General features: G+C 42.7%; 1 protein-coding gene across 2 annotated transcripts; it reads left to right on the top strand.

The window, feature by feature from the left end:
- The first annotated feature begins 962 nt into the window (after window positions 1-962).
- CAMSAP1 (calmodulin regulated spectrin associated protein 1) lies at window positions 963-26,981 on the top strand. 2 transcript variants are annotated; one of them, XM_083875930.1, is made up of 18 exons: window positions 963-1,052; window positions 1,697-1,859; window positions 10,367-10,629; window positions 10,817-10,978; window positions 11,579-11,659; window positions 15,893-16,034; window positions 17,007-17,146; window positions 17,233-17,329; window positions 17,753-17,930; window positions 18,517-18,611; window positions 18,964-19,048; window positions 19,423-21,253; window positions 22,548-22,684; window positions 22,778-22,986; window positions 23,072-23,174; window positions 23,524-23,639; window positions 23,895-24,013; window positions 24,820-26,981. In XM_083875930.1, exons 2-18 carry the CDS (start codon window positions 1,697-1,699, stop codon window positions 25,120-25,122), a joined length of 4,224 nt encoding a protein of 1,407 aa, XP_083732056.1. In that variant the 5' UTR covers window positions 963-1,052; the 3' UTR covers window positions 25,123-26,981. The 2 variants fall into 2 exon arrangements, with proteins under 2 accessions (XP_083732056.1, XP_083732055.1); XM_083875929.1 differs by having other exon boundaries at window positions 19,423-21,859.

The raw sequence follows: 26,981 nt of genomic DNA, 5'->3' as shown, positions 1-26,981 counted from the left end.
AATGGAGCGGGACACAGCTCAAGTCACTCTCTTTCACTCCATTTTTAACCAAAGAGGCTCTTTCTCCATCATGATTCCCACAGGCTGAACCCCGGTGCTCCCCCGGCAGCCCTGCCCCTCAAGATGGGGTAGGAGGTGCGGGCGGCAGGGCTGTAAGAACAGGAGGACTGTGATGGTTGTGAGTCCGTGAGGTGGGGCAGGTCCATAAGGATGATCCGTGAGGGGCTATGGGTCCGTGATGGGCTGTGGGTCTGTGTGGGGCTGTGGGTTCATGATGGGCTGTGGCTCTGTGAGGGGATATGGGTCTGTGAGGGGCTATGGGTTCATGATGGGCTGTGGGTCCATGATGGGCTGTGGGTCCGTGATGGGCTGTGGGTCTGTGAGGGGCTGTGGGTCTGTGAGGGGCTGTGGGTCTGTGAGGGGCTGTGGTTCTGTGTGGGGCTGTGGCTATGTTGAGGGGCTGTGGCTCTGTTGAGTGGCTGTGGCTCTGTGTGGGGCTGTGGCTCCGTGAGGGGCTGTGGCTCCGTGAGGGGCTGTGGTGCTGTGTGGGGCTGTGGCTATGTTGAGGGGCCGTGCGGGCGGCGGGGCGGGGAGGGGCGGGTCCGCGCGCCCCGCGCGGTCGCCATGGTAACGGTTGCCTGGCGCGCGCGGGCGGCGGGAGGCCGTGCACCCCGCGCGCGCGCGCACGCGCAGGCGCTCCCGCCTCCCGTCCCCGCTCCCTCCCGCCTCTCCCTTTTCCCGCCGAGCGCGCGCGCGCGCGCCCCGGTCCGGGCGAGGCGGGAGCGGCGGGAAGGGCGGGGGGGGGGTCGGAGAGACGGAGAGGCCGCGGGCGCGCGCGCGGGGCGGGAGGCGGGCGCATGCGCGCGCGCGCGCGCGGCCCCGAGCGCTGTGGCAGCCGCGGCCCCTCGGCGGCGGCGGCGGCTCCGTCCGTGCCTCCCGCACCGGCACCGGCGCCGGGCCCGCCGAGCCTCCCCATCCCCGCCCCGCCGGGGCTCCGGGCACCGCCGTGCCCCCTTCCCGCGCCGGGGATGAGGCAGCGGTAGCGCGGCAAGGTGAGGCGGCGGGGCCTGCAGGCCGCGGCGGGCGGGGGGGAGCGGCGGCGGCGGGGGCTCGGCGGGGGCCTGCGCGGAGCCGGCGCCGGGTGGGCTGCGCCCCCCGCCTCCCCCGCCCTCGCCGCCGCCGCCTCCTCCTCCGCCCGGGTGGGGCGGGGATGCGGGGAGGGGGCGCCGCCGGCCCCCGGCGCTGCTCGGCCCGGCCATGGGCGTGCGGGCACGGAGCCTGTGCTGCTTCTCGGGGGCGAGGCGGGGGAAGGAGCCGCAGGTGCTGCCCCGGCTCTGCCCCGGCCCCGGCGCGGCCCCGCGGGCGGGGAGGGGGCGGCGGTACCTGCCCGCATTGTTCGGGAGAGCCCCATCCTTCCTTTATCCCATCGGCAGGTGACGGGGGCTGCGCCTTTCTCCGCTGCCTCGGCCCGGGGGCTCGCCGAGCCAGGCCCTGCCCTTGACAAAAAGGGATGCTCGCCCCGGGCTCCGATGCCTTTTGATTTCCGAGTGGGTTTGGAATCGCTACATCAGCCCTCTCGATGGAAATCCCGAAGGATGTCGGGCCTGTTGTGTGCAGCCCGGCCAGCCCCTCTCTCCTGTGTGGCTTTAGAATCGTCGGCTCGTGTAAAAGTCTCTGCCTTTTGTTTTTGTTTTAGATGGTGGATGTTGATGTTTGTGCGGGTGGAGATAGTACCAGAAGAAAAATGGATGCTCTGACAGATAGTGCAGTTGAGATTGTCCCTTTGGAGCTCTATGATTCAGCCAGAGCAAAAATAGCTGCTAATCTACAATGGATCTGTGCTAAAGCCTACGGAATAGGTAAGATCACCTCTATCATGAAGTCATTCTTGATTTTGTTCTTGCTTTTTCTGCCTCCCCTGCTGTTTCAGGAGTAATTAAATTTGGCTTTGTTTTAAATATCAATAATATGGCAGCCTGTTCTCTTGTAATACTCTGTCTTTGCTGGTACCTTAAACAGGAATAACGGGACTGTATGAGATGCCCTGAATCAGCAAACCTAATGGTGAACGCTCCCAGATGGTGCTTGGCAAGAATTTCCTGCCTCAAAATGTTTAAATCCTTGCTTGAGCTAAGCAGACTTTGTTCCACAGAGCTTTATGTCACTGCCTGCAGGCCCCAGCTCCCTCCAGGCTTTAGGTTCTTCCTTGTCTGGTTGTCTTGTCCAACAGATGTTGGGCCCTTGATACCCTTTGTATGCTCAGTTAGGACTTCTTTTTTTCTGTCAGATTGTGGTTTTACATCCCAAATGTTCTAAAAAATAATCCATTTATGTTCAGCAACGTTTTTGTTATGGAAAGGAATGTTGAATGAGCAGATGTAGTTTGGGTGCTGTGACATTAGAGAGCAGGTTGTAGGGGATAGAGGAGTTCTTTCTTCCCTCACATTGTCATAAACTTTTACTGTCAAACGTGGAAAAATAAATATTCTTGGAGTATATTTGTACAGTTTTTTCCTGGCAGCTGTTGAAATATGCTTTTTTGTTTTGAACTAGATCTGTCTCAACGTACAAGATACACCTCGAGTTTAAGTAGCTTCATTATGAAGAAATAGGATGCAAAGTATTGCATGGGTCTGTTTTATCCAGAACAAAAGATATACTAAAAACATGTATAGAGGCTTGTTTTGGAAAATGAGGTGGCCCTGTTAATCTAAGTCTAATTCTCCAAACTCATAATATGCTTAATGGATTAGCACTGGCTTACTTGGTGACAAGGCTGAAGAAAAGTGGTCCATTCCTGCCATTAAATATTAATCTTCACAGGAATATTTTTTATAAATTATTTTTATAAATTATTTTTCAACATTTCCAGCCCTGTCAGTGTCCCCCTCATCTTGGTGACTGTGGGCAAAAAAAACCTCACAGGGTTTACAGTGTTTAATGTATTTTGTTGTAAGCAACAAGAGGCAAAAAACCCCCCACGGATCAGCTGATGTCTGAAAATGTGGGAATTTGGGGAGGGTGTCAGTGGAACATTGATAACTTAAAAGAACAGAACAGGCACTTCCTGATGTAAATATTTCTCAGTTACTGGAATTGTTTGTAACGTTTCCTGAAACTTTTTAGCCATCCACGATAAAAGGGCTGTTCCAGACCTGGGGATGCACTATTTATATTGTGACTTTGTTTCGGAGGAAAGCTGATCCGAAATGGGAAGGGACTGGCACGGCTCCTACGCTGCAGAGCTCTGTGGCCTCGTGCTGCTGCTGGGTGGTGTCTGCCCCAGCACTCAGGGTTCTGTCTGAACCTCTTGGACCAGTTAATTGCTTAATGGCAACTCTGTTTATGCTCCTGACAACACAGGTTGTAAAAGTATTTGGCTTTCCTGTGGCTAAAAGCTAAAAAGAAACAGCTTTTCCCATGGCAGAATTGGGAGCTCTGGCTGCAGCAGCCTCTGCCAGTTATTCTCCTTGCATTTAGGCTTGTTCAGATTACAAATAACAACATTTAAATGCCACAAAAAATAGGAAAAAAAGTCGGTTTTTTTCCCCAGTGAGTGAGGATTGGTGTCTGTGTGTGTCTTTGCAGGACTGTGGCCTGTGGAAATGTAGTTTGATTTTTGAAATGGCTCCTGCAAGTCGCTGTCACATGTTAGCCATTACTGCTGGAATAGCATTGCACAATCCCTAGAAATTTATAAGCCTCTTTAATTCATAGAGAGATGGGTTTAAGAAGGTTTCCTGTGTGATTATAATTTTGAATAACACTTGAATTTAACACATTACTTGTCATCTCTCAGAGCTGTGTTTTAATCTTAAGGTACTGGATGTTGTTCAGTGAGTCTTGGGCAGCTACAGTCAGTTGTGATTTTATTATTTAAAATCTCACTATGCAGATTAAGGGGTTTGAGGACACTTTATTATTTTAGACATTTCTGGTTAACTTGGTAAAAAAATGCTTATCTGTTTGTAATATTAAACACCTCTGTTCTGAATTAAATCTTAGCTGATAAGGCTTCCATAACTGCCTTCAAGTGAATGAATATATATTTTTTTTTAATGTTAGATTTGGATTTGATTTAAGAGTTGACATAATTTTGTGCCTTAATCCTCCAAATTCTGGTGCATTTCATTTTTATCTGGGTAAGACTGAGCTTTTGGTGAAGAGTGGAAAGGGTCAAGAGCAGGGATTTGATGCTGGAGTAGACTGTTAGTGAAAGTCATTCATCTCTGCAGGTTCTACCTGCAACTGTATTTTCTTTTTGCTGTAAAGGATATTTGAATTCTCAACTTCTAAGCTGACATTGAAATAGGAAAATTCTTCATCCTTTGGTTTGTTTTTTTTTTTCCCTCAAGGACAAATCACTGGGAGCATGCATGACAAATAATTTGAAGTCCTAGTTTGGGCTTTGTTTTATTTGATGATGCAAGATGATGCAGCCCTCTTTTTTTTTTTTTAAATCAACTTCTGGCCATGAAAAGAGAATTTTGATAGCCAAACAACTGAGCAGCTACACAAACACTGCCAGACAACTCCTCTTCTTGCACAGGAATTGGGCTGGATGGTTTGTTCCTGGAAACCTGCAGCTCCTGGCTGTGCTGGATGCCTGGCTGGCACAGATGGGCTCCAGAGGGAGGTCCTACAACTGTTTGTCTGAATTCCAGAAAGCAGAGGGGAAGGATGTCATGAGGGAACCTCTTGCTCCATTCACTGTCATCCATCTCCCCAAATAAACCTGGGAGTCCTTACAGATGGATCACTCTCACTCTGAGCACATCTGGAAACCCTCTGTACCCTGGAAAGATTCTAAATCCCTTCAGCTGAGACAGTGGTTTGAGAAAATGGACTTTAATTAGACCAGAATTAGTATTTTTTGTGCTCAAACTTTGATGAGAACCAAACGGCCACTTCAGGGCATTCTAATTCCTAATGTTTAAAGAGTTGAGGAGCAAAGCTGCCACTGAGTGTGGGGAACTTCAGCTCCCAGAGGGTGAGCGTGGGAGGGCTGGGGAGGCTTGGCAAGCCCTCCATGGGGAGATCACTTTTCCACAGTGCTTGGAATGATCCAGATTGCCAGGCAGGAATGAGGCCACGCAGAGCAGTGGGAAGTGGACCTGCCCCTCCAGCCCCACTGGCCCCTCAGGCTCTGAGCAGTTGGAAAGAACAAACTCAGGATGGTTTTATTTGGTACCACTTGGGAAAATGGACAATGACAAGGAAAAATCCTGATTTCCCAGCAGATTTAATGTGGCACTAATTTATGTGTAGAAATTATGTTTTCCATCATCATGGCTATAATACTAAAATTTAGGTATTGAAGGATATGGAAAGTGTCTCAGTGTTGCAGTTTGCTGTGATCAGTGGGTTCTTTGCAACCCTTTCTATAGTAAATATTGTTCAGCTTGCAAACAGCTTGCAAAATTCAGATTTTCAAAAGGGATCTGATGGGTTTTACTTATTTATCAGGGCTAGGAGCTTTACATAGTTTCCAGACTTAATGCTGACAGTAGCCTGAAACCTTTGGCAAGATGCAGGCAGGAAAGCCAAGGACTAATGGAATGCATTGAAGTATAAATGCAACTTTGGGTTTATTTGGTCTTTGAATACTTAGAACTTAGTTGCTAAATAAGGTTTTACAGTGATGCAATAGCTCCTCACAGTCGGTAGAAGCAATGTGAGGATCTTTCCTGGGCTAAACTCCCTAAATCCCTGGATTCCCTGCTTGTCTTTTGTCAGCTTTCTTCTCAGGTTGGTAGTAACAATCCTTTTAAGAAAGCTGTTATGTTTAGCAAATATTAACAGTTAAACGTTTGTTTCTTTAATAGCACCTGTTTGATAAACACTGAAGTATTATTGTGTGAAGTTTACAGGGGTGAGGGATTCCATAATTATTATTTTGTCTCTTCTGCTTTATCCAGGATTGTGGCTTTATCCTTGATCAAAAGATATGGTAATAAGTGCAGTCACTCTCCCAGCAGTTTGCAAAGCCTTTAGCTTGGGGTTTTCCTGCCTGTTGTATGTAAATTTTCATGTGTCCTATTACAGATCACTTACAGGCTTTAGAATTCAGTGCTGTAATGAGAACCGACACAAAATGTTTACATTCTGGTGGTCTTAGTGCTGAGAAGGTGGAGTTTGTGCTCAGCTTGGACATTCACCCAGTGCTGAATAATTCTGGGAACAGATACTGTGATACTAACGAAATCCTACTCAGAATTTGAATAAGCTTTGTGCTGTTTACCAGGACAGCTTGGCTCCCTTTCCATGTGAAACCAGTTCTTCGTGCTTCTGGAGGTAAAATAACATCTGTGGTGGATCCACCCCGTCACTTCAAGGGATAAGTCAAATTTGTTCAAATTGCTGTATTTTTCTTTATCAAGTCATAATCAGGTGGTTGTCTTTGAACAGGTTTTTGTAAGTGAGATGATAAAGAAATGCTCCCTCCCCTGAAGCAAGGAGAGTCTGGCAATAATTGTCTCTCTGACAGTTGTTGAGAGTTATTTTTGTAATGCTCTCAAAGATTTTGTGCTTGATGATTTATACTCAGAACTGACAGTTTTTGAGATATTAGAACTCATTGATACCGTGGAACAGACCAAAAGAATGGCTCAATGTGTTGGAGGCTTCTTTATAAGCAAAAATTAAGGACATGATTTAATTTGGTTTCCTTTAATTTGTTAAACTGCTCAAGCAGAAATTTTTGTAGCTACAGCTTAGGTGTTAATTTCTCAGAAGTTAATTTTTCATGTTGATTTTTTTTTTCCAAAATCCAAGGCATAAACGTGTAAAACCTCAAATTTTAATGAACAGAACTTTTCTAACCTCTAAGTTCAGTTATAGGTCATGGAAAGAAGCTGTTGGAAGAGATGCTGATAGAAACTGGGGCTTGGAAAGCCAGGGACATTTTCTTCAAAAAGAGCTTTGGCACATTCTGTAGTGTGAGGCAAGCACGAAGCCTGTGACACCTTTGGTTTGTCTGATCCATAAAAACTGGGGAGAAAAGGTGTCCATGATTGCAGGGGCTGCCTGGTGTCCTTGGTGTGTGATTTGAATTAGCATTGGGTTAACTCTGATGGGCTGTAATTGCTCTAAAAGAGACAACTTTTATTCCTGAGGTTTCTGGCAGTGTGGGAATTTTGTCATTTTTAAGGAGAATGAGCAGCCTGGGTGCTGCAGGTGTTTTCTGTGGCATTGTGCTACAGGAGAGGATAATTAACAGGTGTGAAAAGTAAGATCAGTGTCTTCAGTTGCACTTTCAGATGCAGATTTCAAATATTGAAGACACGTCTCAATTAAAGCCCTTTTTTGTCTGTTCTGTGTTACCCCATTTGAGACAACTGCATTGAGCACACAACTTCAATTCTATTTGGAAGTTTCCCAACTCAGAATGACACACTTATTCAGCATCCTGTTTGCATTGCAAGTTTTCCTGCCATTTATTTCTCATTTATTTGTGCCTGCCATTATGTCCAGTGTGAAATAAATCAAATATTGCCATTATGTCCAGTGTGAGATAAATCAAATATTATTGAATGAAATAGTAAAGTTAGTATTGTCACTCTTGAGCTTTAATGTGTTTTTTATATCTTAATTTTTTGTGGATCTTTATTCAGGACATAAATCAGCTACAGGACTGTTCCTATGTGTGACAGACAGACACACAGACAGACAGACAGACAGAAGTGTTCTATGTACTAATGTAAAAAATAAACCTGGGCAAGTGTTTACAGTGAAATAAGTTGGAATTATGGGAGGATTAATGTTGATGAATAACTTCCTGTGATAGTAGGAAGTCAAATTATTAATCGTGGTACTAAAAGTTATTCCCACCCAGGCCAACCCTTAATCCTGGTCAATCCAAATCCATTCAGTCCCTAAGCAGTTATGTGGAGATCAGAAACATGAAATTAGGGGATTCTTCAATATAAAAGAAAAAGATTTCAGGTTTCTTGACTGAACTTTCAGATTGAATGACAGGATACAAGTTGGTTTTTTTTTTTCTTTTTTTTTTTTTTTTTGTTTGTGTGTTTTGGGTTGTTTGTTTGGGTTTTTTTTTTTAAACATATTGATTTCTGTGACATGGAATCTCCTCACTAAGAACTAGATCCATTTAGTGCTAGAAAAGGCTTTTAAAAATCATTGAAATGGAGCTGGTTTAATCAGAAATTGATGTGGGAGGTCTGCCTGCCCCTGTCACATGGGAGACTGAGCACCAGGCTCCCACAGCCCCTCCTGTGTTAATAATGTGTCTAAAGACCCCGGTGCTATAGATTGACTCCCTCCTGGGCATGCTAGTGTTGCAGAGAAACCTTTTTCCTTGCTGTGGTTACAGTCTATAAAATAATCACAGTCTCTCTACCTTGTGGAGGAGGGAAGATCATGAGGAAAATCCGGATTGTGAGGCAGGAGGTGTCTTGGAGGGATTTTCAGGGCTCTTTGTTCACCATTCCAGCCCAATTCCAGGCAATCACCTCAGTTCCCCAGCAGAGGAGCTGGTGGAGAGCAGGTGTTGGACCTAAACCCTTCATCCAAGTGCTTCAGATTTCAGGCTCTTGGAATTTGCATTTTCTTTGTGGTTTTTTTTTTTTTTTTTAAAGCCTTTAAAATTTGGAGTGGTGCTAATGCTCTGCCAGAGATGTACAACTTCATGGATATTTTATGAGCTTGTATTATTTCCTTTCACAGATAATTCTAGCACAAAGCAACGTGTCTTTGGTTGTTAAAGGTGTAGGTGCTTGTAATGAACTAAAATGTTGAATTATACGAGCTGCTTTGCATTTGGATTTTTGGATCTTTGCTCAGTCTTTAGAAATGGAAGCTCAAGTTCTCTGTCTGGAAATGGAAATGGCCATTAACTGGAATGAGCTTTCAACAGCCTTTGATTTTAGGTCAGGTTGACTAATGTTAAGAAGATTAAAAATATTTGAATTTATTATGTGTTTCACTAAAAATGGACAGCCATGTTAACAAATACTACTTAGGTAGTGCCAGTGAGTTTTATTGTGTCTCTTCCAACCATCTTCAGTAGAAAGTCACATTCAATGTCACAGAAGGGAAAAATAACTATCTTATTTTTAAAAAAAATTCAGAAAGCTTTTTAAACTTTCTTCCCATTTTGAAAAAGAGGGCCAAGTCTGTCTGACTAACAGGAGCTGTTTTGGGTTTGCTGCATATTTTTATTTAAGTGAGATGTGCTTGTGGCTCGTGCAATAACATTCTGTCTCCATTCCTCTTCTTTATGAACATCAAGTGCTCTGCAGTATACAAATACCGTGTAGCTTATTTTGCAGCTCAAAGATATGTGTAGGAGTTTCTTAGAGGGGGAAAATTTAATTATTCTGGAAATGAGCTGAATCAAAAGTAAATATGCTGCCAAATTAATAATTCTTTTAAGTGTGGATGTATATATTTTAAATGAACTGCTTAAGTGACTTTGGGGAAAGATATTCAGAGTAACTGGATAGCATTAGATAGAATTTTATGTTTGAAATTTAGGAAATATCAGGCTTCTATTAAGACAATACACTTGAGGCTAAAAAATATTTTTCTTGGAGTTGCAGACTCTCATTATTCCTGCCCGGTTGTTATAAAGATCAATAGCTTCCAGGCTGATTACCCAATATGAGGAGAAGGATTTATTTTGGGATATAGAGCAAGGGATGGATTTGAGATGTCTTGGACATATTTAGAGTGATTGGAATATTAGTTGTTGTTAGGTCCTTTCTCTCCTGCCAGCTCTGAGCTGTGCTAGGGAGTAGTAAAAATGTGTTTATGGCGAGGGTGAGGCTTTCTGTGCTGCTAATTTTAACTTCTTCTAAATTTCTGCACTGAGGGTCTTGATTCAGTTTGATAAAATCCCAACACAACGTCTGGAAATTGGGCCAAGGCAGGAGAAGTTCAATTTTAGACGTGGTTTAAAGTTCCTGCTTAATCCAAATGAAGTGGTTTTGCTTCCTTGGCTTGAATTATTTAAAGGCTGAAAGCTGCAATAGTTTGATTTAATGCTTTTGACACAAAAATAGATAATCAGCTCACTGGTTGGTTTGTAAAATGTTCAAGGTTTTAGTAAAATATTTTGGTCTTTTTGTTCAGAATTGCCAAAATTCATCAAAAAATTGGTGGCTTGGTTTTGAGACTGGTGAGACAGTCTTGGTGACAGAGCCTTGCAGTTGTCCAGTTGTTGTGGATGCTTTGGGATTTTGCTTTGAAGATGCTGATAAACCTTGCCCATCTGACACCCATTTTAACCAGTCATCTAAACAGCAATATCCAAAATAAACCCCAAACAAAACAGGAATTCCACTGACAATCACCAGTGACTTTAGGTGACAAGTGGTACCACAGCATTGCTGTTTCTCTGTTGCAGACAACGTCCCGGAGGAGCTGAAGGACCCGTTCTACATCGACCAGTACGAGCAGGAGCACATCAAACCGCCCGTGATCAAACTGCTGCTCTCCAGCGAGCTCTACTGCCGCGTCTGCAGCCTCATCCTCAAGGGGGACCAGGTGGCCGCTCTGCAGGGACACCAGTCCGTCATCCAGGCGCTGTCTCGGAAGGGGATTTACGTCATGGAGAGCGATGACACACGTGTGTCTGAGTCTGACCTGGCCTCCGCACCAATCAAAATGGTTCGCTTAATTAAATCCACCTCATCAACTCCTTTTTATTTAACGCTGTTTAAAATAGGAAGTGGAGTGAAGAGCTCTTAATTTCTAGGTCGTTAACCTTAGGAATGTTTTGTTTTAAATACAGTTGGAACGTGCCATTATTTAAAAGATATTTTATTTTCCAATCCTCTCTGTTTTCTTCTTGCAGAGTTCTCATATGGCAATGATTGATGCTCTTATGATGGCCTACACTGTAGAAATGATCAGCATTGAGAAGGTGGTTGCCAGTGTCAAGCGTTTCTCTACATTCAGTGCCTCAAAAGAACTGCCCTATGATTTGGAGGATGCCATGGTTTTCTGGATTAACAAGGTAAATTTTACTTTGGGAGAAGCCTGCCTGTCTTTTCTTGTCACCTTTCAGATTTTTAAAACGGATTCTGATGTGTGTCTTCCTTTCTTACCTGTGTGTTTCTATCATCTCTTTCTACTTTTGCTACTTGTTTGTCTTAGGGAAGAATAAAGCTGGTAAATTTAAAAATAAAGAAGATAATCAGGAACTAATTTAGAAAAACTGTCAAAATTGGATTCTTTATTTTCAAACAAGCTATGAGGTGGTTTTTTTTAGATGAAACACTGTTTCATGCTAAGTAAGAGGATGGAGTTAACTCTGACTAGATGGAACATTTAACAGAAGTGCTGAAATTTTTGAAAGGACAGCAGTTAAGTTACTCCAATTCTTTTGAGTGACAAGAGTTACATTCCAGTGGGAAATGTGTCCTTGCAAACCCAGGATTGTGATTTCAGTTACTGCGGATAGAGACTTGATCTAGAAAATTGCTGTACCATGTTTTTCTATGAACTTCTTATGTTTGTGGCATGAATTGACCATTAAGTAACAGGAGCAAGAAGGACACTTGTGGAAACATATCCAGGTGTATTCTAATTAATTTTCCATGCTATGCCCTTTTAGGTGAACCTTAAAATGAGAGAGATAACAGAGAAAGAGATTAAATTAAAACAACAACTAATGGAAAGTCCAGGACATCAAAAGGTAAAACAAATTTGTCTTCAGTTATGATAGTGTGTGTTGATGATGAATGGATTTAAATATCAGTATTTTCTTTGTCAGAGAGGTATGAGGGCTCCAATCCTCAAAAGTGAGATTTTCTGCATGCAGTTTGTTTTGTCTCTGTCATCAGTGCCCTCTCTTGCCTTTGAAGCCCACTGGTATCTTCTGACTTTCCTTTAAGTTTCAGTAGGATGAAAACAACTTGCTTCAACTAAAATAACCTGTATCAACTGTATGTGGGTAAATATGACTCAGCTTTCACAGCACAAAATATATGTTATATATTTTGAAAGCTCTTGGGACATATTCTTTTTGCATGGATTGTTTGTCTAATGTGTATTTAGGGACTTATTCAGGTTCTGTCCAGGAAGGATACTCTTGGCATTCAAATGTTATATATGTGTGTTTGTAGTTTTTTCCAGCTTTTTTCCCTTGATTATATCACAATGCACTAATATTGCAAAATATAGCACACTTTCATTTCTGGAGAGTGTCAATTAGGTCTTTCTCCAACATAATGTCTGTCTGAACTCCCAATTTGTGATTTCATAAAAACCTAAGATAAATTATAAATAACCTATTCTTTCCTCAAATTGGCATTGCTGGGTGAAGGGCTCAAAGTGTGACCTATGAACAAGGCACAGTTGTTGAATTTTCATGCTAGTGGCAAAGGTTTTTTATATGCCTTTTATGTAAAATAATATCCTTCAGCAAAAAAGAGCTGCTTAATTTACAAGTTGATCTGTGGTCTAAAGGATCTCTTGAATTATTCAACCCTATTGGCTTTTGGGTCTCATTTTAGTACCTTTAAACCTAAATTTCTAGGCTACAAGCCCTCTGAAATATGAAAGTGTTTATTGCTGAAGTGCATTTAAGTATTACTGCTTTTAACTTGTCTTGCTGATGTTCCTTTCCTATTCCTACGTTCCTTTCCTTGCTTCCTGAGCAGTCTCCTTCCAAATGGTATTGGAAATTAGTACCTGTAAGTGAACTACTTTTACACCAGTTGTCATCCACAAAATCATGGCTTTTGAAACTCCCTCGGAGTGTTTGCTTCCATTCCAATGCTTCTCAGCTGCTCTTTGAAAAACACCTGTGTGAGCTTTTGGGTCATCAGGCTTTGTTTTCATGACGTGCTCTCTGCATACTGTACAGCATTACAGCATACTCACTTTGCAGCATCTCAGAATTGCTTCCACACTGCAGGAGTCAGGGAGGTGGAGTAGCAATAAATAAAAAAACAAAATTAGAAGTTTACCAACTGAAATGGTTGCATTTGCTGGGTTTGGTTGTGGGTAGGAACTGATGACAGCACTGAGGTGAGAGAAAAGCTGGGCGGCTTAAACAGCCACCTAATCTTGGAATCCATAGTTAAGATACTCAGATGTTTGTGCTTAAATAATGCTCTTACACTGTTCCTGCACCTGCTCTGGTGCAGATTTGTAAATCTGTCAGAGCCAGAGCACTGCTGTTCACTGAGGTGGGGCAGGAGATTGGCCAGACTGGTTTGGAGGGACAGTTGCTGGAATTGTGTGCTCAGTTAAGGAGCCTGGAGCTGCCACAGAGGGAGGGAAGACAGTTTGCACATTGGAACAAAGTACTGATTTTTCTTTGTGCTGAAGTGTGAAATTGGAATACCAATTCCACTACCTATTAAGGAAAAAATCCCCAAAACAAAACAAAATTGTGCTTCTAGAAATCCTGTTTTCTTTTGTCAGAGTTTTCTGGGTTTATTTCAACTTGCAGGGATTTTCCTTTGTTCCTTTGCTTTCCTTAGCTTTGATGCCCTTTCTCCTGCCCTTGCTGGAGCTGCTGTTACTCATTTTCTCTCTGGGAAGATGAGCTGTTATCTCAGTTGTTAATTCCAAAGGGCAGAGCACTTGGGAAAGGCAGGTGTGATCAGGCAGCTTCCCCATGATCTCTGCCTTCCCACAGAGAGCTCAGTCCCACTGCAGCCTCCTAATCCTTTGTTTGAACCGGATCTGTGGGCTGGAGCAAAAATTTTAAATATCTGAAATTAAAGGAAGGAGTAAACAAAGGCTGTCTCACCTCTAGTCCGCTTAGATTTTAATGGTTTGCTGCCAGGTTTTGCAAAGTTGTCAAATTCTGTCAATTCTGTGCTTTTTTATTTTGGGATTTTTATTTGGTTGGGTTTTTTAATACAGAATTATCTCTATTTCAGAAGCACCATTTCTGCAATTATTGCATACAAATGTCATTCATTGTATGGCATGGGCAGGAGGGTTACAAATAAGGAACAATTCAGAGTTTTCAGTATAAAAGACTGAAGGGTTAAGAGAATAACAGCTGAGCAAAAAATAAGGAATTAAATTAAGTCCATAAAACCCCTCTTTGATAAATTTGTGGGATTTTTCACCAAAGCCAAAAGAAACAAGGAATCTTTACAGATTTTAGTTCTTGTTATTGACTGTGGTTGATTTAAATTCCATTTAAGCCTATTGGAAAAGAAGTATTTGTATCTACTTTAACTACAGGAGGAATTAAAGTTGAAAAAGAATTTCTCAAAGTTTTTTTTTTTAATATGCTTACTTTAAGTGGATAAATGCTGACCCTTTCAAGCTAACCAGTTTACCTTGGTGTGCACACTTATTCTGCCAGACTTAGCAACCACATTTCTAGTGCATAATGGATGTTGCTGATGCCTTTGATTTGTTTCTTGTTTGAATAATCACCATCCTATATCTCACTATTTCTCTCTGTGTAAGCCTGATCTGATGCATGCCCTATCGCACTGCATGCTGGAACCAGTGGAATATGCTCGTGTGGTACAGTATGATTCCCATTCCATTACATCTTCGTGGAGTGCTCCAGGCTGGGGAAAAACCCAATTTGCACCTGGGAAAAGGGCAGGAAAAAAATAGCATTAGCATGCAGAGATAGCTTTGAGTTCCTTGGGAAACTTAGCATAGCATGTGCAAAATAAAGAAAAGAAACTGGTTCTCATTGCTCCAAGCGATCTTCATTGCTCTGAACAGATTTTTTCACAGCCTGTGCCATCCTAAATTGACACCTAGGAGAGTGTGTGTGTGTGTGTGTGTGTGTGTGTGTGTAGAGCTTTCCCAGGCTGGCTTGGGAAGTGTAGGATGCCGTTGGTAAAACCCAGCTTTCCTCTGATGATTCAATGTGTGATTGGTGTGTCTGCACAGCAGACAAGAGACTCTGTTCAATCCCAGTGCTATCAATGCCCTGAGGTGTCCAAGGGATGTTTTCCCAGCACTGCCAGGTGTTTCTGCCAGGCCCTGCAGTGCACTTTGCTTTTGCTTTCCCACCTGCTTTGCTGCTCAGTTTAGACACAGCCTCCCATAGTGTGTGGATGCTCAGGAAACAGCAACCCTGGAACTTGCAAAACTTGCAAGAAGCAATGCCAAGATTTGTTCTTCAGCTGACTGGCTTTGGCAGCTCCAAATTCCCTGAGGGCTGTGGGGTGGTTTGCACCAGAGCTCGAATTTGATCTGTAATAAATCAAGGAGAGTTTTTCTGGGGATATCAAGGCTTCCTCCTCTCTGACTATTTTGGAAGAGGCCAGGTTTTTTTATTTTTGCACAATACCTGTGTTGCACACAGATGTGCCATGTTCTGGTTCTCTCTGAGAGGACTTTGCTGTCTGTGGACACGACAGCAAATCTACAGGTGTGGGTAAGGTATGAGAGACCACCAGCCCATCAGAATTATTTTTGCTCTGTTTCATTTTTCCCAAGCTTCAAATGTTTTCATGTAGTTCCCCATGTCTCTTTCTTTGGATCTGCTGCATTCATGCATCTGTGTGGAAGGGTTTTGAGTTAAATTGATTATAATAAGTTAAAACGTGTGAATAGAGTGAGGAATCCTGCAGCATGGATTGCTCCCGGGCAGGAGGAGACTGAATGGCAGATGGGCAACCTGCCCTAGTGGAAGGTTCCCTGCCCATGGCAGGGGGATGGGTTAAGATGATCTTTAAGGTCCCTTCCAACCCAAACCATTCTAGGATTAAAAAGGAAACACCATTTCCTTCAGAATTGGCTTCCACAGGGAGAAAAGCACAACTTTGTCAGCTGGGTTTGACTTGGGGCAGAATGGCAGAAAGGATCCAGCGAAAAGAGTTTTCAAGGCTTAACACAGATTCCTTTTCTTTTCTTTGCTTTTTTTTTTTTTTTTTTTTTTTTTTAATCTTTTTGCCTCTTCAGCATGATGTGAGCCCTTGTTTTGTCTCTGTAGGTGCGTTACAGAAGGGACCACCTCTCCAGCAGGCAGTTACCCTATTTCCCTGTGCTGGAAGATCTGATGAAGGATGGTAGCGATGGTGCTGCTCTTCTAGCTGTGATTCACTATTATTGTCCAGAGCAAATGAAACTGGATGGTATGTAATAAAGGTTTTGAGGGAATAAAAGGAATTTATAAAAGGCTTTCAGGCTTTGGAAGCTGAACTAGAAATACATGAAAAATTAAAAATGCGGCACATTTAATAGGTAGTGGACTATGGCAGGTTGGAGGCAGGTCAAATATGGAATCTGCATTTAAAAAAGAACCTCTCATGGATTTTTTTTTTTTTTTAACTTACTGTATTTAGAAGACTGTGTTCTGTATATTATCTGAGCTACAAAAGAATCCTTTCTTTTCCAGTTTTAGATGATGTGCCTTTCTTTGCTCAGATAACCGAGCTCGGTTAATGCCATAAAAATGGAGTACATGTCCACCACTGTTAGCTGATAATTCTCACGTTTTTCTTGGCATAACCTGGCATTTTAAAATCTAGGTTTTGAAATAGTTTCTCTCAATCTGCAGAAGTTGTCACTCCTGAGCATTACAAAACTTTAGTTCTCTTCCCTAGAAAAAGTTTTTCTTTATAAATCAATGTCCATGTTGCATTAACTTCTGCAAATCAACATTTTATATTGGTTTTCAAATTCTCAGATATGTTGTACCTTGCAGAGCTCCTGAGTGTTTTCAGAAGGTACCAGCACTGTGAATCCTAGGAGTAACCCTTTATTATATGCAAATCAAGATGTCTGATTTTAATTGCTTTTGTATTTTGTCATTATGTGTGATCTCTGTAGCTTGTTTACCTTTTCTGTGCCTGTGGTAGACAGAATCCCCCGTGGATTCAGAAATGAATGCAGGACTGATACTTTTCTCTGTGGTTTTCTTCCTCCTTTTCCTGTCCCTCTGGTACTGAGCAGGTAGAGAAATGTCACTGGTAGCCAGTAAATATCCAGTGCTGGTGTGGAGTCTGTGCAGTTCCTGTATTTAATGTTTCTGTGAGGTGGGTGTGGAAGGGTGATCCCTTGGGACAGTGCCAGAACTTACTCAGCCCTCTCTCTCCCTTTCCCAGATATCTGTTTGAAGGAAGTGACATCAATTGCAGACAGCCTCTATAACATTCAGCTTTTGAGAGAGTTCTCAAATGAGTACCTAAACAAATGCTTTTACCTCACCTTGGAGGACATGTTGTATGCTCCTTTGGTTTTAAAGGTAAAATAAATATTTTTCAATAAAATGTGGGTTATTCACGAGTGTTTCCTAATGTGAGGTGTAATATCCCTTTTTTTCCGTTTCAGCCTAATGTCATGGTGTTCATTGCAGAACTCTTCTGGTGGTTTGAGAATGTCAAACCAGACTTTGTACAACCAAGAGACATCCAGGAAATAAAAGATGGTAAGTTTGTAACCACAGATAACTAATAGCATGTTGTATTTAGAAAATACTTACATTGCAGTGAAATTGTTGCCTAATGGTGTTTCCTTGGAAGCTTTGTTCCTACCCAAGGTTTATTCTTGCTTGGGGATCTTTGAAAAGCGGTAAAGTAGAAGGAAAATTAGTCCTAGATCAACTTGAGTTCTAATTTTTTGGATGGATAATTTTTAAAGAGGTATTTCCCCCCTAAACCCACTAATCAATTATTAATTTGTAACTTCCACTAAGCTCACTAGAAGATAGATATTTTAAATAAAGCCCTGTACTTCAGATTACACTGTAGACTGTTCCCATTCTACCCTCTGCTATGTGAGAACTTCCTGTCCTGTCCTGCTCCCTCCCTGGCCACTGTGAGTGGTGTTGATGCTGTCCCTTTGTGCCCAGTCAAGGCAGTGATGCAGCAGAAGAGCAGCCGGCCCCCCGTCCCCATTTCCAACGCCACCAAGCGCAGTTTCCTGGCCACTCCTGCCAGCCCCAGCCCAGCAGAGCTGCAGCCTCCAGCCCAGGCAGCCCCTGAGGCCTGCAGCAGGTACTACCTGCACCCCGAGGAGCCTGACTACCTGTGAGTCTGTCTTCATGTTTCTGCCTCTCTTTGGATAACCTGGGGATTTGTGCTGCTGAATGTTGTCATTTTGCCACAAACTGAGTGACCTAAAGGGGCTCCAGTGCTGGACAGGGACTTGCTTAGAGCAAGCTGCTCTTGTGGACGGTATCCCTGTCCATGGAACTGGATGGTCTTTAGGATCCTTTCCAACTCAAACCATTCTGGGGTTCTGTGGAAACAAACTTCAGCATGATCTGATGTGCAGGACACTTAATGAAAAGAGTTTTCAGCTGACATAAATTTCATGGTGACCTCTAAGTTATTTCAGCCTTTACTTTGTCTTGAGTTTACTATTTACATAAGTGATGTCTTAAATCCACAGTGTTTAGAAACATAGTTTAATTTCAGGTAGTAGGTTTACTTTTGTGTTCTGAAAATGTGAAATGTGAAAAACTTCTCTTTAAGGAACTACTTAAAAATTAATGGTATTACATTTTAAAGAGGATGAGGGTAACTTATCAGTGTAACTTCACAATTTGATTTTTTTTTCTGATTATAGAAAAAAAATTCTTTGTAGTAATGAGTTCTTGCTTTTTTGAATTAGTGGCAAAGGAGGAAGCCCTGCCTTCAGCCCTTCCCACCCACTGCTGCCTTTGAGGCAAAAGCAACAAAAATCTTTACAGGGAGAAGAGAGCCCTGGTAAGTCTGCCTTGAATTCACCTTTCAACAGGCAATGACTGTCAATGTCTATAAAATAATTAATTAAAATATAAGTTAATTTATAGAAATTATTTAGAATTGAATTAAACTGCAGTAACACAAGTGGGTGAACATGTTGAGTTTGAGTAAATCTTAAAGAGCTTTTAAGAAACTTAGTGGATTTTAATTTTTTTCAGGCTTTGACTGTCTGGTGGCAGCTGCAGGAAATCTGTTTTCTGCTGCCATCTGTTGGGGAAGGAGTTGATTCTGTTTCTATATTCGATATTAAATGAAGTAAAAATGCTGGTTTAAAGGCCATTCCTAAACTATTATCAATTAAAAACCATTTCAGGCCATCGGCACCGTTCGAATTCTCTGACCCGTGTCGATGGGCAGCCACGAGGGGCAGTTCTGGCATGGCCAGACAGGAAACCCAGGTAAGGGAGGCATTTATTTATTTATTACAGCATTGCTTGAGGAAGTGATACTGTGACAATTTGATTGTGGTAATGAGGTATCACTGCCATAGAACTGCACTGACAGTCACTTAATTTTGTTTTCTCTTTATGTGCACTTTCAGAGCTGACTGATTTTAGATTTGCAATTGAAAATACGTCAGATGTGATTTTCAGGAGGTGCTGTTCAAAATGGAAGTGTCTGAAGTTGCTGCTTGGTATTGCTGGTCACCTGTGATACAGGATGCATTTTTAAAATAAAGCAACAATTTTAGCTGTCTGTATCATGGTCTTTATTTCAACAAATTGTACCTTGTCATGCTTGAGTGTCAGTAGATTCTTCTTATCTTTTCTAGGCCTCTGTCTCAGCCAACACCATTTGCCCTTCATCATTCTGCCAGTACTGATGTGGACCCTGGCTCTGGTGACAGCATTAGCCTGGCCAGATCCATCAGCAAGGACAGTCTTGCTTCCAACATTGTCAATGTAACCCCCAAAAATCAGCCCCACCCTCCATCGGTGAAAGCCAACGGGAAGAGCTTGCTGAACAATGTAGAAATGGAGGATGAAGATGAAGAGCTCATTGCAATCATCAGATCTGAAGAAAGGCCAAACCGTGGTGACCCTGAGGTGCAGAATGCAGCAGCCAGGGTGCCCAGCATAGTGGCCACAGCGTGGTCACCAAAAACAAGCAGCGACCCTACCGACAGCAAACCTGAGAGTTTTTACCTGGAGCCTTTAATGCCTGCGGTCCTGAAACCAGCCAAGGAAAAACAGGTCATCAATAAAGAGGATGAGTGTGGGGAGGGGAAGCAGAGGAGTTTTGTAACAAAGAGGTTAAATGAAGGACACTTGTCTTTGCTCCGCAAGAAAGCGACGAGCAGTCATGGTGAGCATGACCTCAATAGGACTTTTACTCCAATTTCTAGCTCTGATTTCACTCCAGTTGCAGATCCCAGTTCTGGAGATGCAGTGGCCCTGGGGGAAGCAGGTGTAGAAGCTGCCAGACCTTTGGCTAGTAGCAGTTTAGATCCTTCCTCTCAGGAGCTATCCACTGGAGGATTCTTTCTTCATGCTGCTAAACCTGACGATGAGGTAACAAGTAAAGTGAGTGTGAGTTATGGGAAAGGTCTCAACTTGCACGTTCAGGATACAACCTGGACTATGGTGAGACAGGACTCAGAGCCGGATCTCTTGGACATGGAAGATGCTGACCAGGATTTGGTGGCCATGGACAACCACCCTATAGTCGCTAAATACATTGGTGAGGAGGAATCTGCCAAGCTGCAGGAGGATATGAAGGTGAAGGAGCACGAGGACAAGGATGATGCCAGTGGCCGCTCCAGCCCGTGCCTGAGCACCATTTCCCAGGTGAGCAGCGTGTCCATGGCCAGCGGCAGTGTCCGCATGACCAGCTTTGCTGAGAGGAAGCTGCAGAGGCTCAACAGCTACGAGACCAAGTCCAGCACGAGCAGTTCCCAAAAAACCACCCCAGATGGGTCAGAAAGCTGCCCAGCACCACTGACCACGTGGAAACAAAAGCGAGAACAGAGCCCCAACAGGCAGAACAAAGACAATGTGAATCTTTTAGCTTCGGAGCTGGTGCAGCTCCACATGCAGCTGGAAGAGAAACGCAGGGCCATAGAGGCTCAGAAGAAGAAGATGGAAGCCTTATCAGCAAGGCAGAGACTAAAATTGGGCAAGGCAGCTTTCCTGCATGTTGTTAAAAAAGGGAAATCTCCTGATGGTCCCCAACCTCTTAAACCAGAACATTTTGGAAAAGAATATTCTCGGCACAATGGGGAAGATTTAGATGAAGTTTCTTTGGGTTCCAAATCTGAGGAGTTTCTTGTGAAAGAGGAGGAGAGAGAAGAACTGCTCAGTGATTCTCAAGAAGTAGCAAAAGTAAAAATGCAGGAGAGCCTGGCTTTTGCTGAGCAACACAAAGCAAAAGACCCTGCTGCCCTACACGATTTGGAAAAAAGTAAAATTATTTCTGTTGCCCTCCTAGAAGACAACGTGACTGAAGCAGATATAAATGAATGTGATCTTTCTATTGAGAAGCTGAATGAAACAATCAGCACCCTGCAGCAGGCCATCTTAAAGATTTCCCAGCAGCAGGAGCTGCTCATGAAATCTCCAACAGTGCCATCCCCAGGAACCAGAAGTAACTCTCAGGACCAAAAGGTGAAACCTTCGATTCATTTTGTTGAGCCCCTGTCTCCAACTGGAATGAACAGCCTGCGGAAACCGCCGCGGCTCGGCCAGGGGAGGACCCCCCGCCCAGGAAGGCCCTCAGAGCTGAAAGTCCCTAAGGACAGGCAGCAGAATTCAACACGTGTTAAAACCCCAACTCCCAGCCTAGAAAACCTCCCACATTTGAGACCTTTCCCACCCAATAGCTTGGCAAAGACGCCCACGGAAGTGGGATTGGAAAGCAGTCCTGATCCTGGAAGTGGTTCTCAAGAGAAGTGTTTCTTTGATACCTATAGACTTCATGATGAGAGCAATCAAAGGGCACTTGTTCTCTCCACCTCCAAAGATGCAAATATTCTGTCTGAAATGAGCAAAGAGGTGAATAACAGCTTCAAGGAAGCAGGGTTGAATTCTTCTGATGGCTCAGGAAAAGAAAATGTCCCAGTGGATGAGCCCCTGAGAAGCAAGGCTAATCTCATTGAAGTAGATTTGTCTGACTTAAAAGCTCCAGATGAAGGAGAACTTGAAAACCAGGATAGCTGCACGGATATGATTAGTGAAGGTGATCAGAAGTCTGGTGTGGGTTTTTTCTTCAAGGTAAATGTGTTACCTTTCTCTCTTTAGCTCGTGTTACACACTCACCCAGCATTAGAACTGGTGTTTCCCGGTCTCCTGATGGAGCACAACCCTCATTGGCTGCAATATTTGGATACAAAAAAGTTGCACTGGAAAACAATTACTTTTGGAAAAAGAGAGATAGCCGTTCTCAAAACATTTAGTGTCTTAATTTGTGCTTAGCAATGATTATTGTCATTACTGCAAATGTGCTAACATGATGATACTTTTAATTTCTCTTTCAAGAAAGTCAAATTAATCTCAGTCTCGGAGAATTTAACTTTCGAGGTCTTTCTAATGTGATTAATTCTGACTGGTTGTCATTGCACTGGGATTATTTGTGGTGTCCATCCTGCCCCACATCATAGTTACATTGTACTTTGCAGGTCTAGAAGGTTTTATCATGATTAAAGATATTTAAAAACAAGTCAGAGTAAGATGAGCCCCTTTTTTTCTCCTGACAAACTTAAGGGAACACTAAAACTGTCTCTTAATTTTTTCTCGAGCAATAAGGGGTTTTGATTTACACTCATCGATTCTAAAACTGTAAAGATTTCCAAAAGTAATAGTTATTCTTCAAATTTTCCTGGAATCATCAGCAATCCTGTGATGTCCAGCTTAATATATTGTCCACTATTCCTTAAAGTCTCCATCCCTTTGGATTTTGCAGGATGAACAGAAGGCAGAGGATGAGCTGGCCAAAAAACGCGCGGCGTTCCTTCTGAAACAGCAGCGCAAGGCCGAGGAGGCTCGGCTGAGGAAGCAGCAGCTGGAGGCTGAGGTGGAACAGAAAAGGGATGAAGCTCGGTAATGATGCACAGAAAAAAATTTATTTCCCTTTATTTTCAGCTGAGGAAGTTGTTCCATGCTGAATGCACTGATCTTGTGTTTGCTTGGCAGCCGCAAAGCTGAGGAGGACCGGATACGGAAAGAGGAGGAGAAGGCTCGGCGAGAACTCATCAAGCAGGAATATCTAAGGAAAAAACAGCAGCAAATTTTGGAGGAGCAAGGCCTTGGGAAGCCCAAATCCAAGCCCAAAAAGCCCAGGCCAAAGTCGGTCCATCGTGAGGAATCTTACAGTGATTCAGGCACAAAGTGTTCTTCTACACGTAAGAATCTGGATTTGTTGGCTCTCCCTGAGTTTGAAATCTGCTGTAACCAAATGTGTGTGACATTTTCTCTCCTGTTTTGCAGCTGATAATTTGAGCAGTGCTCAGTCTGGTTCCAGTCTGTCTTTGGCCTCAGCAGCAACAACTGAGCCCGAAAGTGTTCACTCTGGTGGCACTCCCTCACAGAGGTACAGCCTTGTTCTCTTGGGTTTCTCTGGTCTTGGGGGGATGAAACAGTTTTGGACTTCAGTGCTGTTTGCTTCACCTCACTGCCAGAGGAGCACAGTCAGCACTGCTGAATTCATCTGATTTATGTGGCTGCTAACTGCAGTATTCTGTACAAACTTGCAATTTTTATTTTTTTTTTTAATTTTCTCCCAGAGGAGTCAGAGGTTTGCTTTGGTTTCTAGCAAGAATCTGACTGTTCTGGGGAGGATAAGAGAGAATAATCTGCTCCTTTCAGGGACATGATATGTGAAATTACAGGGCCAAACCCCAAAATCTTGGCATATAATTTTTTATTTGTTCCCCTCCCAGGGTTGAATCAATGGAATCCTTACCCATCCTGAGCAGAAATCCCAGCAGAAACACAGAGAGAGACTGGGAGAATGCTTCCACAGCATCTTCTATTGCTTCAGTTGCAGAATACACAGGTGCCTGCTTTGGTTTAGTTTAGTTTGCTTCTCTTTAGTTTGTTTTATTCATTTATTGTGAATACCAGGTCAGGAAAACCTGTGATGTGTTTCATGTTATTTTTGAGAAATTGTTGGGTGTGTTTTGTTCTGTTTATCTCTAAAAGTAAGTCATTCTAGAAAAATAATGAGATTTTTTTTTAATTTCACTTTGGATGAAAATCTTAGTGTTCATGAATGTCAGGCAGATAATTTTGACTTATTTATCTTCGTTAGGTCCAAAATTATTTAAGGAGCCCAGCAGCAAATCCAACAAACCTATTATTCACAATGCTATATCTCACTGCTGTCTTGCTGGAAAAGTGAATGAACCACATAAGAACTCAATATTAGAGGTAAACATTGAATTTATTAATGCACTCTCAATTGCATGGGTCTGTAATGCTGATTTCATAATCCCACTGATATATAGTATATATTAGTATATATTGTACGAATTCCATTTCCTAAAACGTGGGTGTATAGAGCTTTTTTTTTTTTTTTTTTTTTTTTTTTTTTTTTGCTTTCCATGTGGGAAAACACAATCCTGTATTTAGAGTTCTGCTTTTGGGTTTATAAAGAGAAAATTATGTTAAGAGGAACAACTATTCAGCTGAAAGCTTGGCATGATTCTCCCTGTGAACAGCCCCTGTACTGATACAGGTTAGCAGGTGGTCGGAGTGTAATGAACTACATGTAAATGTATCAATTTCTGAGGGTCCAGCCTTTGCAGAGAAGTGGCTAAAATTAATTTCAGTGATGCTGCTCTTCAGAGGTGTTTTGTAAAACAAAAGGTTTTTAAAGAAAAATAACAAAATAACAAATGTTACAGAAAACGAAGGACAAGCTGCACCTCAGACACCTGCTAAAACACTCCAAAAAGTCCCTCCTTTGGGCCCCTTCCTAAATACTGAATGTTTTAGGAGGGATAATCTGGCTTGCTGCCAATCAGATCACCAAGAGGCTTTGAGTTACACTCTCAGAGCCCAATCCATGCTCTTGTGCTGGTGCTGAGCCAATCACTGGCTCAGGAGGGGATGGAAAAATCTAAGTAAACTTCCTAAAATCTCTAGAGGTAAACTGAAACTCTTTCCCTGTTTGGAAACACTTGCTGAGTGTGGGAAATGCATTCCTACACTGTGCCTGGTTGTCTTTGCTGCAGGAACTGGAGAAATGTGATGCCAACCACTACATCATCTTGTTCCGCGACGCCGGCTGCCAGTTCCGAGCACTTTACTGCTACTACCCCGACACGGAGGAGATCTACAAGCTGACTGGGACAGGGCCAAAGAGCATCACCAAGAAAATGATTGATAAACTCTATAAGTACAGCTCGGACAGAAAACAGTTTAACGTGATCCCAGCCAAAACCATGTCAGTGAGCGTGGATGCCCTCACCATCCACAACCACTTGTGGCAAGCCAAGCGACCCGCGGTGCCAAAGAAGAGCCAGACTCGGAAATGACACCCAGCCCCTGGGGAGAAGGTTGGCTCACTGGGATTTGCATTGACAGAAGACATGTTTACCATTTTCCTCCAGTTTGGTCTGAAATGTGCAGTACCATAGACATTTTTTAAGAAGCTTCGGGACAGAGAACCGTGGATGCAAGTTCTTGAGGATGAAGGAACGTTGCCAGTGTTTTTTTATGAATGATCAATCTGCTGTTACACCCAATGCTAACTACTGTGGCTTTCAGCTGATGAGGGACTGTGCATGTAGCAAGATCTTGAACAAGTGGATTTCCTTTTACTTGAAGCTTTTCATCGGTACAAATTGGGAATAATTTAATTCTCTTTCCTCTCCACCTCATTCCCTCTTTTTTCCTGGCATTCTTAAAAGTTGGCAAGCTCCGAACTTGGGTAGAAGGATTGAACAGATCTGGGGTGAAGTGCTTTGGGTTTGGTTTGGTTTTTTAAACAGTCTTTAGGGAAATCTTCCTTTCAGACCTTTTTGAGGAACTGTTGAATACATCCAGTTGTTGTACTGTATCTACTGCCAACGTAAGTCCATCTCTCAGATTTCTGATAAAAAGCCCCACCTTGTGCTGCTCAGAACAGAGTTTACTTGCAGGATCTGTGTAGGATAAGCATTGCAAAGATTGCAAAAGCCAGTCTTTTTCTAAAAAAATATATACATAAAAAATGGTTCACAGATATAAAGATCTCTGGAATACAATCATGAAGAGGCATAACAGGTGCTACTACTGGAATGTGCCTGACTGAAACTTAAGGCAAGCTGAATGGAGCCCAGTGATTACTGATTTCAGTTTCAGGTAGTGTCCTAAAGATTTGTTTGCTTTAATAAAGGTGGATGCTGGTAGGTATAGAACGTTTCCACTCTGAGCACGCTACTCCTGTACGATGGTGCACTTAATGATCACAGATTTTAATGTTTTTATTACATCATGAAATGTAATTCTACTTTCTTTGTCCTGTCTTTATTCTGAATGAGCAGCATGCTCTACAATGAAGAGTGTGTTATGTTTTTTATTTTGGGTGATATATTAATATATATTGATTTGTTTTTCTCATTTGAAAGCAATTTTTAAACAGAGACATTTGCATTTGTTTCAAAAGCCCAAATAAGTCGAATGGCTTGGATTTCTTTTCATGTTGAAATATTAAATCTTGAGTTATGACCTTAAAAGTCTTTGTGTTTCAGCAGATTAAATTTTTGTCTGTGGTAACAGGGTATATTTGCAGTTCCTTTTTTTTTTTTTTTAATTTTTATTTTTTATTTTTAACCACTCTCATGTCTCATTCTTGGCCCCAGCTGGTTCCCAAGTAAGTTTCTGTAGCCGTTCCCTAATTAATTTAATCTGCTAACGAGCTCCTGCTCCCTGGGTTTGACACTTATTACCTGCAGCTCCTGTAGGTTCTGACTTGGGTTTGCACATGTTTACTTTTCTTTGAAGTGTTACTTGAATTTGTGTCTCTTGAGTGCAGAAGGTCCTGCCCTGTCCTCGAGAGGAACTGAGCTCTAAATCCAGTGTAATTATTGACCTTGGAGATGATGGAAGGTACAGAGAGTTATTGTACATAGGGGGAATTAGGGGATGGGATGAAGTGCTGGGTAGGTAGAGCAAAGTGAAGGTCTTCCAGTGCAGTCTCTCCGTGTTTTTTCCCCTTCCAGGACTCCCTGACTAGGCTGCTGCAACTTTGTAAATTATGTTAGATAGTTTGCTGCTTGTAAATAATTAAAGGCTTTATGGTTTCTAAAGTGCTAAGTATTAAACACCGTCATGAGTGTAACTTTTGTTACCATGCTTTTCATGCTTGTGCTTTATTTCTCACTGTTTGGTATTATAAACCATATTTATTTTA

Source organism: Zosterops lateralis, assembly GCF_965231275.1.
Source record: "Zosterops lateralis genome assembly, chromosome: 20".
NCBI classification, from domain to species: Eukaryota; Metazoa; Chordata; class Aves; order Passeriformes; family Zosteropidae; genus Zosterops; species Zosterops lateralis.
The sequence above is the reverse complement of the archived record's forward strand: the minus strand, read 5'-3'. Positions and strand labels throughout refer to the sequence as shown.

Coding starts and splice junctions, on each gene's coding strand:
- CAMSAP1 (XM_083875929.1), top strand. CDS start 1,697: ATGGTGGATGTTGATGTTTGTGCGGGTGGAGATAGTACCAGAAGAAAA. Junction 10,630..10,816: donor CCTCCGCACCAATCAAAATG/GTTCGCTTAATT, acceptor TTCTTCTTGCAG/AGTTCTCATATGGCAATGAT. Junction 17,931..18,516: donor CCCGAGGAGCCTGACTACCT/GTGAGTCTGTCT, acceptor TTTTTGAATTAG/TGGCAAAGGAGGAAGCCCTG.